Genomic DNA, 12,090 nt, shown 5'->3' with positions numbered 1-12,090 from the left:
CGGTCTGAAACTCAATGGGCTCATAACCAGTGTGTAGAAATTGCCTGGAAAGCTATTTTTAAAAGGTAGATTCCTAGGCCAACGCAAGACCTACTGAATCAGGATCTGTGGAGAAGTGGGGCCTGAGAATCCATTTTTTAAAGTTCCCAGGTTACTCAAATGCTAAGCCAGTTTGCAGACCTCTATCTCTCCTTGCTACTCAAACTGTGGCCCATCAGCAATATGCGTAACCTGGGAGCTTATTAGAAGTAAAGAACCTCACTCAGATCCTGTCCCTAATGCTAAGCCAGTTTGCAGACCTCTATCTCTCCTTGCTACTCAAACTGTGGCCCATCAGCATATGCGTAACCTGGGAGCTTATTAGAAGTAAAGAACCTCACTCAGATCCTGTTCCCGATTTACTGAATCAGAAGCTACATTTTAATAAGCACTCTAGGTGAGTTACATGCACATGAGTTTAAGAAGCACTGCCTTGATTACTTCTATCCTGCCTATTCCAGGAATTTTATTTCTCTTTCTAAACAGTAACAATATAAACACTCCCCCCCCACCACCAAAAATTCCAAAGGAATAATGAAAATGAAATTCTTACTGCCCTAATTAAACTTTAACAGTGTTTAGTAAGAAAAACTATTCAAAAGAAAATGAAAGAAAAGTAATTGTAACTAAATTACAACTTGGAATCTTATTTCCCATCATTTAAATTATGAACTGTGTATAGTATATGCTTACAGTTTATCTCTGAGCGTGTTTTCTCTTCTCTCACATTTCTACTTGTTGAATGAATTCTATGTGGTACAGCAACAAGAGGCTGCAAAAGAACAAAATCAATATGTGGCATCTGATAATCAATCACAGTTTGGTCCATAAAATTACCCAATTATGAAAGATATATTTCATTTTAAGTAAAATGGGAACAAAATATAACAACTTTGTAAATATTTTTAAAAAGGCAATCAGAATAGCAGCTCAAACTATGAAGGTAAAAATATAAATATTTTATTACTGACTTAACATACATCATTATTTGTACTAGAGAGAGTTTTTCTGTATCTAGATTAAATACATATGAAATTAAATACAAGTAATAATGCATTCTGCTTATTTGTATGTGCAACATTAGACTTGTCTAGATCCATTTTACAAAGATGAATCAAGTGCACTAAGTATTTTGGACATATTCTGACATCAAGAAATTCTGAAGGGAAAGGAAAGATAACAACATAAAGATTACATTTGCATCTATCATTTAATGATGACTGAGCTCATATGCCTTTTCTTTTAAAGTTTTATTCCTTGACAAAGAAAGAATAGGGCACACACAAAGGCAATAGGGGATACTGGTTTGTATTTCAAGTTTTGCTACAATTTGAACCATAACTGATTTAAGTAAGAGTGTCAAAAACCTGTGTAACTCATTATTATGTTCATGTGAACTCACAGCATTTAACGCTTTTCAGAAGCTTTTTTAAATTAAAAAAATGCTTTTTGCCTCAGTTTCTTTTGTGTATAGGTATACAACTTTAATTTCCATGAGCAGGAAATATGCTAATATTCAATTCTCTCCTTTAATTCATAAAGAAGATTCACACCTTGAAATTACTTATAGAACCTAACTAGTTAGAAGTGATCACAAAGGAGTACTGGAAAACTTATGCTCTGAACGTCCTCAATGCAAAATTTGTCAAGGGCTCCAACATTAGAAAAAGAATGAACTGAAAAATATGATACAAGGAAACCCTTTGAAAATGGAACCTATAAGCATGTCAGGAACAAAACTGACACCTCTTTCAAGAAGTTAAATGATTATTTTATACTTTAGAAGACAGGTGAACTAAAGATTTGATTGAACTTTCCTTTCACATGTATGTACCAATTCAGATGGCTGTAGAAGAAAGTAGTATTTTTTTTTTCAAAAAACTCATGTTAAAAATGATACATTTTATGTATGAATGAAAGGACTGCCAAAAATTCTGTTAAATGAAGCCAGGGTAAAATAATTTGTTTTCTAGTAATGGGAGATTTCACTTAACTTCTCTAAAAGGATATTACAAATACTGGAATTTCAAATAAGCAGAACAGATTCTGAAATAGCTCATCTGAACTTGAAAAGCTGGACATCTAAAGGACATCCTTTAGCATCACTTAATTTGACATAGGCCATGTAGATACATTATCAATAATTAAAATTTAAGCTTTAATTTCTAAACATGAATACTCCTGTTTTTGTCTATAATACATACTAGTCATGGAAATCCACTATTATGAGTTTATAATTACTCATAATCACTTTTAGAGAAGTGATGAAGAATTTATGATTATTTTTTTTTCCTTTTTGTCTTTTTTACTGACCGGTAACGGGATTGCAACCCTCACTGTCGTGCCTGTACTGGGGACCGGCAATGGGATCGCAACCCTTGCTGTTGCACCCGCACCGCGCTCAGCCAGTGAGCAGGAACCGGTCTCCACATGGGATCCGAACCCTCGGCGGGAGTGCCACCGCGCTCCCAAGCGGCACACTCTCCAGTGCTCCACCGGGCTGGCCCAGAATTTATGATTATTAATAATCATTCTGATAAATGGTCTTCAAAGAAACAAAAAATTCACAATGATCCGTGATTTCCAATCTTTTTTAATTTTTTTGGTGGCTTGCTGGTATGGGGATTTGAACCTGTGACCATGGTTTTTTATAAGGCTGCACTCTAACCAACTAAGCTAACTGGCCAGCCCCTCTAACATTTTTTTTAAACAATGTTTTACATGGCTTAAGACTGAAACTATTTTTATTATAGGTGAGTGCCCCATATCTGAAATGTTGAGACCAGAGTGTTTTGGACTTTGGATTTCTACGGATTTTGGAATATCTGCATTATATTTACCAGGTGAGCATCACTAATCCAAAGATCCCAAATCTGAAGTGCACCAATGAGCATTTCCTTTGAGCATCATATTGGTGCTCACAAAGTTTTGGATTTTGGAGTATTTTGCATTTCAGATTTTCAGATTAGGAATGTTTAACCCATACTACTTCTTGGAAAAAACAAAACCCTGACCTTACAAACTATTTCATGTTTATTCAAGTTATTATAATTCAAAATATCTATGATTATTATATCATCAAATAATACAAATACAAACATTAAGTCCTTTAATGGGAGCTAGATGAGAATGTAAAGTTTCTATGAAATGAAGGAAGGATATAGACAACACAATAAACACTAGTTAACAAAAGCAAGTGGTTTTTGACCAGGGGCAATTTTGTCCCTGAGGAGACATCTGGCTATGTGGGGACATTTCTCATTGTCACAACTGAGGATTAATGGGAAGAAGCCAGGGATGATGCTTAACATCCCACAATGCACAGGGAAGCCCCCCACAATAAAATATTGGCTGGCCCAAAATGTCAACAGAGCTCAGGTTGAGAAATCCTGATATGAGGGGTGAAAAAAAAAAAGCAGTTTCTTCTTCTAGGTCAAGCGTTGGCAAACTATGACCCATCGCCAATTCCCACTGCCGTCTGTTTTTGTAAATAAAGTTTTATTGGGATATAGCCACACTCCTTCACGTATTATATATGGCTGCTTTCACTCTACAATGGCAGAGCTATTTAGTAACTGTGACAGGGACCATGTGGCCCACAAAGCTAAATATATTTCTGTCTGGCTTTTTACAGAGAAATTTTGTGAACCCCTGTTCTAGGTTGATGATCTAAGACAAGTGAGTTCTAACACTTAGTTAAACTTCATCAAATTTATTTTCAGTTCTTCAGCTTTATCAAACACATACCATCAGGCACATATATTTTTACCACAGCCACAAAGGAAACCTGCTCCCTCCCCATTTTCTCCTTTAAAATTGCTAGAATTTTGGGAAATATGGAAAGTAAAACCTTATTAAATTGTTTCCTTATTCCATGTATTTTCAAAAAATTCTTCAAAGGTAACTGTTAATGATAGTTAAAATCCAAGTAAAATAGGTCCATTTTGTCAAACTTCCTTTAAAATTCCTAATCAATATTTTAAATATTTCTACAGTATAAGTATCACATATTATAAGCTATTATTTAATGTAAGAATCCACTAATCAACTAATTACTAGGTAAAAACCTAATCAAATGAAAAAATAGAGTATACATTCACACACTGATATTAAGTATCACATATTATAAGCTATTATTTAATGTAAGAATCCACTAATCAACTAATTACTAGATAAAAACCTAATCAAATGAAAAAATAGAGTATACATTCACACACTGATAACTCTTTCTCAAATATAAGCTTGTCTTGATTATAATCATTTTCACATGAATCTCATTTAAGGATAAGGACCATATTTAAACATTTCTAAAATATATAATAAAAAATAAATACAAACAAACAAACAGAAACCCCACAAACATTTAGATCTGGAGGTTGGCTATCATTCTCTTAAAATGTCTCGAGTTTTTAAAAGTCCTAAGTTTTTAAATCATTATTTTTACTTTAACTTTGGTCCTTTCCTGCACCTTCCTATTGGCAAACTCCTTTCCAACACTGTCAATTCCTTTGTGACATCATCTCTGACTTCCCTAACAAAAACTGGCTGTTCCTTTTTCTCATTCCTCCAACTGTGACTTCTCAAGAGTAGGGAATATATTTTATCCACAGCAGGTCCCCAATAAATGTTCACTAAGTTCAATATAAATAAATATTCAAAGTTGAGTATTTCAATAATTCAAAAGCTATTTAAAAGCAACTAGCTTTCCCTCCTGCAGAGGAGAAAACTGCAATTGAAAAATAAATAAATAAAATAAAAAACTCTACCTCAACTTCTTGTACCAAAAGAAATGAATGCAACAAAACAGAAATGAATGCAACAAAGTAATAATAAAGGCATTAACAATTTACAGTCCTTTTTCTTAGTAAACACGAATTTTTTTTTGCCTTTTATGTTTTTTCTTGGATGAATGGCCCTCTATTTTCTTTCTTTTTACTTTATTAAAATTATTCTAAATACATGGCCACCTTCAGACAGATATATTCTGGGGTGGGTGGAGTGGGGATAAGTTCTACTTACTCTTAACTCATGAACATTCCTCCAAGCTTAGGAAGTAAAAGAGGCCCTAAGTGAAAAGCTTGCAGTTCCATATCCTAAACATTCTGAGGTCTCACGAGAGCGATGCCAACATTTATTTCATGTAGATACTGCAACATCTAATAGTTTCCTCTGTGTGTGAAACACTACCTTTGAAGCTGTCGGCTTTGAAGGCGATATACTCAGACCTATCTTTACAGAAAATATAATTCATAAACATTAAGCTTAAATTCTTAGACTCAATAGGCAGATAAAGAAGAGGACCCAAGTTAACTATTCCTAGTACAGAGGCATCTCAGGAAACAAAAATACACAAATTTAAAAGACCCAAATATTAAAATACTGATGATAGTGAAACAGCAGCAAAAGTTGTTTCAAAAATTAGTTATTTAAACTTTACATGTGCATAGTCCTTTGTAGTTTACAAAGTGCTCTCATGCACCTTAGCTCATTATATCATCAAAATAAACTTGTGAAACAAGTATTATTCTTCATTTTATAGATGAGGACACTGAGGCTCAAAATTAAGTATTTTTGTCTCAGTTAACCACAGAGCTGAGAAAAACCCTAGACTTTTGATCACAGTATATAGTAGCAAAAACAAACAAAAACAGGTATCATGTCAGGTGGGTCACATAGATTATTATCAGTGAACATGGATAAAACACATGATTACCTGTGGGAACAGTTTTACTTTGACAGCTTAACCATAAAATTATAAATCTTATAATACTGTACATAGTAAATTGGTTAACATACAGGAGAAGAAAATTGTGTTAAGTAAAAATCAGAATTACAATTATTCCAGTATGCAGTTACCTCTAAAACAGAAACTACATGAGAACTCAACATAAAAAAAGTTGAACTTTCTTCCATAGTACATGACCTAAAATAAATTTATATTAAAGCAGACGTAGTAGATGTGCTAAATATTTTTAAGAGTATCCATACAACAGGTATAGTATCATAGCAAGTACAAAATATTACTTAAGACACATTCACATTTTGAGTGACAACACTGCACTAAGCAATTACAATTACACATCATTTGCTAATTAAAAAGATTATTAATTTCTCTGAGAAAAATATTTTCTTTTTTTGTCCTTTTTGAGACTGGCCGCACCGCGCTCAGCCAGTGAGTGCACTGGCCATCCCTATATAGGATCCGAACCTGCGGCAGGAGCGCTGCTATGCTCCCAGCGCCGCACTCTCCCGAATGCGCCACGGGCTCGGCCTAGAAAAATATTTTCTTAATGAAATGTCCCACCCCCTCATTCTATCCCTGGAATAATTAGATTCCTTTGTTTCTTTTACCTATTTACCATCGAGATTTATAATAATTTATAGTTATACCAACAATATAGTCTTGGTAACAGAAATGAATTTCTTTCCTTGACACCTGAGAAAGCTTCAGAAGAATCTTCATTCCACAGATTGCTTCTGTATTTGGCTTATTATTTCTCCTCTTTGAACATATTTTTAAAAGGACATTATAATTCAGTATGACAAGTAAATAGGATGAGGTGAGAAACAACAGTGCAGTATTTAGTACACTGAAAAGAGGTTCTCATTTTGCAGTTTGGATATGCACAAATTTCAGATACTTTATTTTAGTTAAATAACTCCAGTCCCCCCAAACATTCAGTCACCACAGCATATTAATTGTAACTGCATAAAGTACAAACTTCATTGCTAGCTTTTCAGTGCACAAATCTCTATGTAAATAACAGACGCACATGGTGATGATTAGAGAGGAAACTTAGAAAGGAATATGACAAGGCACAGAAAAAATACTTGCTCTGTGTCATAAAATTTTATGACAAAAAGAAGCAAGTACTGTGTAACTTACTTCATAAGTAGACTACTAGATAATTTACATGATTTATTAACAAAGAACCGAAACACACTAATTCTCAATGGTTCTAATATTTACGGTGTACTATAAATAAATATTAGTTTTACTACTTTTCTACTTCCCTATACATTTATAATGGACAGTAACAAAGTTCTTAGTGTTTTGCCAAAAAATTTTAAAGGTCACAGAACAATCATAATTTTTCCGATTAAGATTTCTTTGCAGTTTCAGCTTACATGATCATTTTCATAGTCCCCTACTACCGTGCAAATCAACGACTGCACATATACTGAATTATAGTAAGAGTTTATAAAACTGAAGTTTTTTAAGAACAAAATTAAGCAAAACAACAAAAAACTATTTTCTCCCTAGTATAATTATAAGGTCAATAATACTTTATATTTATTAAGTTTTTATGTTTCCAAACTTCTTTTCTTCAATGGAAGGACAGATAGCCTATTTATCAGAGTTGTATAAAGATGGCAAGCTTGAACAATAATGAATTGATAAAAGGGTTATCTCTGACTTAAGATAATCTGTGACCATCTTTATAACCACTGAGAAGTATCATTCCTTCAGCATCATCAATGAAATTCAAACCATTTTAAGTACCTCTACAAAGCCAGCTGAGTTCAAGGCCATCCACTTCTGTTATGAACCCAGTATCAGAATTCTGCCACATCACATATACTGAATTTATATTAGGTGGCACAACTATTAGTTGTGCTAGAAATGTTAAATATCCTGTACTTGTATTTTCTACCAACCTCTAACAAAGTATGGTAGGAGGATTATTTTGAGAAGAAAATGGAATAGAAATTTTGAGTGTATTCTAACATCTTGTTCAGCTGCTTCCCATTTGCTTTCCTTTTTACGGTGGATAATTTATTTGGTAACCTCATCTAAAATGACTACTTTAACTACATTAATTTCAACAAGTAGATTAAATAATTCTGCCTTGCCATTTTCAGGCAACATTAGCCTATAAGTACCCAATTAGAAAAATCTAGCACATGACTCCCCAGGAGACAAAGTTAAAGAGTTAACTGTTCCTTCAAGATTTTAAAAAAATTTAATATAGAACCAGAAATTCAAATAATTGATTTTGAGATGCATGCGTGTATGTGTGCACACACACGTTATACATTTCAGCTGGTAAAAACAATTCCTACCTCAGGATCATCATCATCAAAATCATGGTAAGTGGAATGATCTGGATTATTCACTTTATCCAATAGCTCGATTGCCAAAGATCGTGTCAAAGGTTGTGTGACAAAAGGGTGCTATAAAAATAAATTAATATAGTACAGAGACTTATTAGAAATCTGATTGAATGACATTTTAACTTTTGAAAAGTATGTTATTTCAAGCAAAAATAATACCTGCAGTAATTTTTCAGCAGTAGGTCTTTTTTTAGGATTTTTGGTAAGTGCCATTTTCACAAAATGATGAAAACTATTTGACCTAAGAAATTTTGAAAATTAGACTTTATATTGCAATTCTTTTTTTTGCTCATCTTAGTATATAAAAGTAAGTTACACAAAAACACTTACCACTTCATTTTATCCTTCAGTTTAGGAGGCTGAAAATTGCTTTTTGTCATTAGAAACAATGCTCTGAAAAATCAACAAATCATTATGCAGTATTTTAATATTTTAATAAATAATGTGAATTCTATTACTATTTATTCCCAGTGAAGGTAAAGTAAGACTAAAATAATTATTGGTTCATGACATAATAAATAATAATAAGAGGGGAAAGAAACAACATAAGCATAGGATTCCTCAAGTGTGACACACTGACCTCATTGGGTGTAAGTCAAACATAGGAGGCTGAAGCTCAGCAAGTTCTATCGCTGTGATTCCCACTGCCCAGAGATCACAGAGCTGATTGTAACCCCCTTTCCTCTCAACAGCTGCAACTTCTGGAGCCATCCTAAAAGAAATATTCCAGAAAAGAAAAATATTCTATTTATTGTATTTTCCTTTCAAACTCTCACCAGAGGCACAAGAAACTATCACTAGCTAAATTATGGTCTATTTAGGCCTTGATTTCTGAAAAATGAACATGTAGTTCTTAAAAAAACCACCTTTTCCAAGATCGTGACATCCCATAAGATCCTCCATCCCAAGCCTCTACAGATGATTCCTTTGTTACTTCCTTATACTACTTACTACAAAGGTTTATAAAAATACACAATTATAATACAGCAACATGACCAAAATTCATCCACACCCCAATCTCTCTTCCCTGTATATACATGGATAATTCTATAAAGAAATAACATTTGTAATATATAATCTATAATATTTTAGCTGTATCTCCTTCTATCAATAAACTGCAATCTGGCCTCTGTTTTTACTTCACCAAAACAATTCCTTGGGGTACCAATAATCTTCATATTTAGTATTTATGCATATTTACTACAAACGTATTTGGCATTTTTTTCAGTTTTATTATAATGATGGAAAAGTTATGAGTGCCTACTTTTAAAAAATGTATTTATTCAGAGAAAAGTTACCCAAATTCAGTTATTTTTTTGTTTCTTTTAAGTTTGCTACAATTTTATTCTAATTATACCTCTATAAGTTTATATTTGACTAATTTAAATGATTTTCAAATATAAAAATTTTCAAACCTTAAACAACAGTCTTGAAAACAACTAATTGAGATGAACATTTCAATTCTTCCATATTTAAAGAGCGATTTAAATACACAGCTTTGCAAGTATACATCAGTCTTCCTGGTACGATTTCAGGAAAGTCAAGTAGGTCAGTAAAGTTAAAAACAAAAAATAATAAAAACCTCCTAATTTTCAGAATGCTTGGTCTTAAAATCTTTTTAATCTTCAAGCAGCCCTTATAAAATCTCAAGTCATCATAAGAAAAGTGAATTTTAAAGTATGTCAGTTAGGGGCCAGCCCGTGGCTCACTTGGGAGAGTGTGGTGCTGATAGCACCAAGGCCACAGGTTCGGATCCCTATGTAGGAATGGCTGGTTGGCTTACTTGGGAGAGCGTGGTGCTGACAGCAGCAAGTCAGGGGCTAAGATTCCCTTACTGGTCTTCTTTAAAAATAAATAAATAATAAAGTATGTCAGTTATTACTTTATTGATGGCTAGATTCCAGCTACCTGGTGGAAATGCCCTAGTAGAGTGTGAAATGCATACGGGTGATCTGCTCTTAACTTGCCTCCCCTTAATTAACTCATCACATTAGCTGATACTCTATGCTCCTCTATAAAAATACAAGAGAAACATTCCGGCTAGTGCACTAGTAATTCCAGCCAGTTAAAGTTGTGTGCTTATTGCAGTCAGTTGGGTTTATCTCTGAACCTGTTTACTACAGTTATATTTGCTATTACAAATACAGATTTTAATTACATATTATGAGAACTAATTTATAATGAAGGTAAAAAGAATAAGTTGTTATAAAAATTAAAGTGGATGCTTTAGAAAAACTTGTTAAAAGACAAACTTCTAAAGATAACCCCCAAAAGCCTGGCAAATTAGGTAAGAACATGACAACTGTAGGAGTCTGGGAAGGTTAGAGACTATATGATTCCATTTGCATGACATTCAAGGAAAAGGCAAAACTATAGAAGACAGAAATCAGATTAGGGGTTACCAGAGGCTAGGGATAAAAAGAGAGAATTTACTAAAAAGAGTCAAGAGGAAATTTGGGGGGGGGGTGATGGAAATCTGTTTTATCTTGACTGTGGTACCACAGCATACAAAGTTTCTCAACATTCATAGAATTGTACCCCTAATAAGGGTAAATTTATACCTCAATAAACCTGACCAAAATACCCCCACATGCTTTGCATGTCTAAGTTCTCACTGCACCTTAGAAAAACACAAACTTGAAAATGTAGTTGATACACTATGGGTATGGTTTACATTATTAAGATGGAACTCTAACAAGTGATCCACTCAAAGAAAAGGCCGTAGTTCTATATCAAAAGATTGTTGAATAAATGTACACTAGTATGCTTTAAATTGAAATAAAATGTTCAGGGTACATATGTATATGAGATTTGCCACTTCAGTAGACTTTTGTGACTAAATGAATACAGATGCTCCCTGATTTAACAATGGGTTACATCCCAATAAACCCATTGTAAGTAGAAAATATCGTTAAGTCAAAAATGCATTTAATACACCTAACCTACTAGACATCACAGCTTAGCCTAGCCTATCTCAAACATGCTCAGAACACTTACATTAGCCTACAGTTGGGCAAAATCATCTAACACAAAGCCTGTTTTGTAATAAAGTGCTGAATATCTCACATAATTTATGGAATATTATCCTGAAAGTGAAAAACAGAATGTTTGCATGGGTACCTGAAATATGGTTTCTACTGAATGCATATCGCTTTCACGCCAACGTAAAGTTGAAATAATAAAGTTGAATGAACATAAGTCAAGGAACGTCTGTAATTGTCAACCTAATCACTTTAGAAGAGAGAGATTCTATATCCCTAGAGTGGAGGTGGGAAACACATGATTCTAGAAAGAGAGGGAGAGTGGGAGTATTCCAAAAATTAACTTTACCTAATTCACAATTTCACATGTTCCCAAGATATTTTCCACATTGTTGTAAGAGGAATGACATTAGCTTTTAATTTCTGAAGCTGGAGTTGGAGATCAGTCATCATCAATAAACATTCATTGAGTATGTGTACAGAATCAGGCTACAGCCTGGAGATTCAATGAGGAGTTCATCTAGATGTGTAAAATAAAATTGAGGAGATAGAGTACTTAAAAATAATGACAGATAGTCACTGCTCTCAGAAATCAACCCCAAACAATAAAAATAAAAAGAAATATTAACAAACGCCATCTTTGAAAAATCTAGAAGACATTTTACCTAGAGCCGTAACACACAAAGAATAAATATAGAATAGTAAATTATGTAGCAAACAGGAGGAAGGACAAACCTAAGTGGGTACAAAGGTAAAGAACAACGAGCAAGCCAATTAACACCAAAGAATACCAAAAAATGTTGACAAGTTAGGGTTAAAAAGTAACAAAAGTAGGGTTGAGGTTGAGCCGAAAACAGGGGTCTTTGAAAGTGTCAAACAGTTAGTCCCCCAGATTCCTACTCTCATCCAGTAAGGCCCAGCAATTACTCCCCCCCCCCCCCCCCCCCCCCCCCCC

At 33.8% G+C, this 12,090-nt stretch overlaps 1 protein-coding gene across 1 annotated transcript in view; it reads right to left on the bottom strand.

Annotated features, from left to right (window-relative positions):
• The window catches only part of LOC103606904 (mitogen-activated protein kinase kinase kinase kinase 3-like), a 113,314-nt gene that overhangs the window by 27,611 nt on the left and 73,613 nt on the right, over window positions 1-12,090 (bottom strand). The window contains exons 10-14 of the mRNA XM_008591462.1: window positions 8,735-8,866; window positions 8,485-8,547; window positions 8,314-8,395; window positions 8,104-8,214; window positions 733-811 (exon numbers count right to left, since the gene is read on the bottom strand). Coding sequence (XP_008589684.1) covers window positions 733-811; window positions 8,104-8,214; window positions 8,314-8,395; window positions 8,485-8,547; window positions 8,735-8,866 — 467 coding nt within the window. The remainder of the gene's footprint in view (window positions 1-732; window positions 812-8,103; window positions 8,215-8,313; window positions 8,396-8,484; window positions 8,548-8,734; window positions 8,867-12,090) is intronic.

The sequence above is a fragment of the Galeopterus variegatus genome, unplaced genomic scaffold (genome assembly GCF_000696425.1).
Source record: "Galeopterus variegatus unplaced genomic scaffold, G_variegatus-3.0.2 Scaffold6939, whole genome shotgun sequence".
NCBI classification, from domain to species: domain Eukaryota; kingdom Metazoa; phylum Chordata; class Mammalia; order Dermoptera; family Cynocephalidae; genus Galeopterus; species Galeopterus variegatus.
Note: the sequence above shows the minus strand (reverse complement) of the source record. Positions and strands in the feature narration are given on the sequence as shown.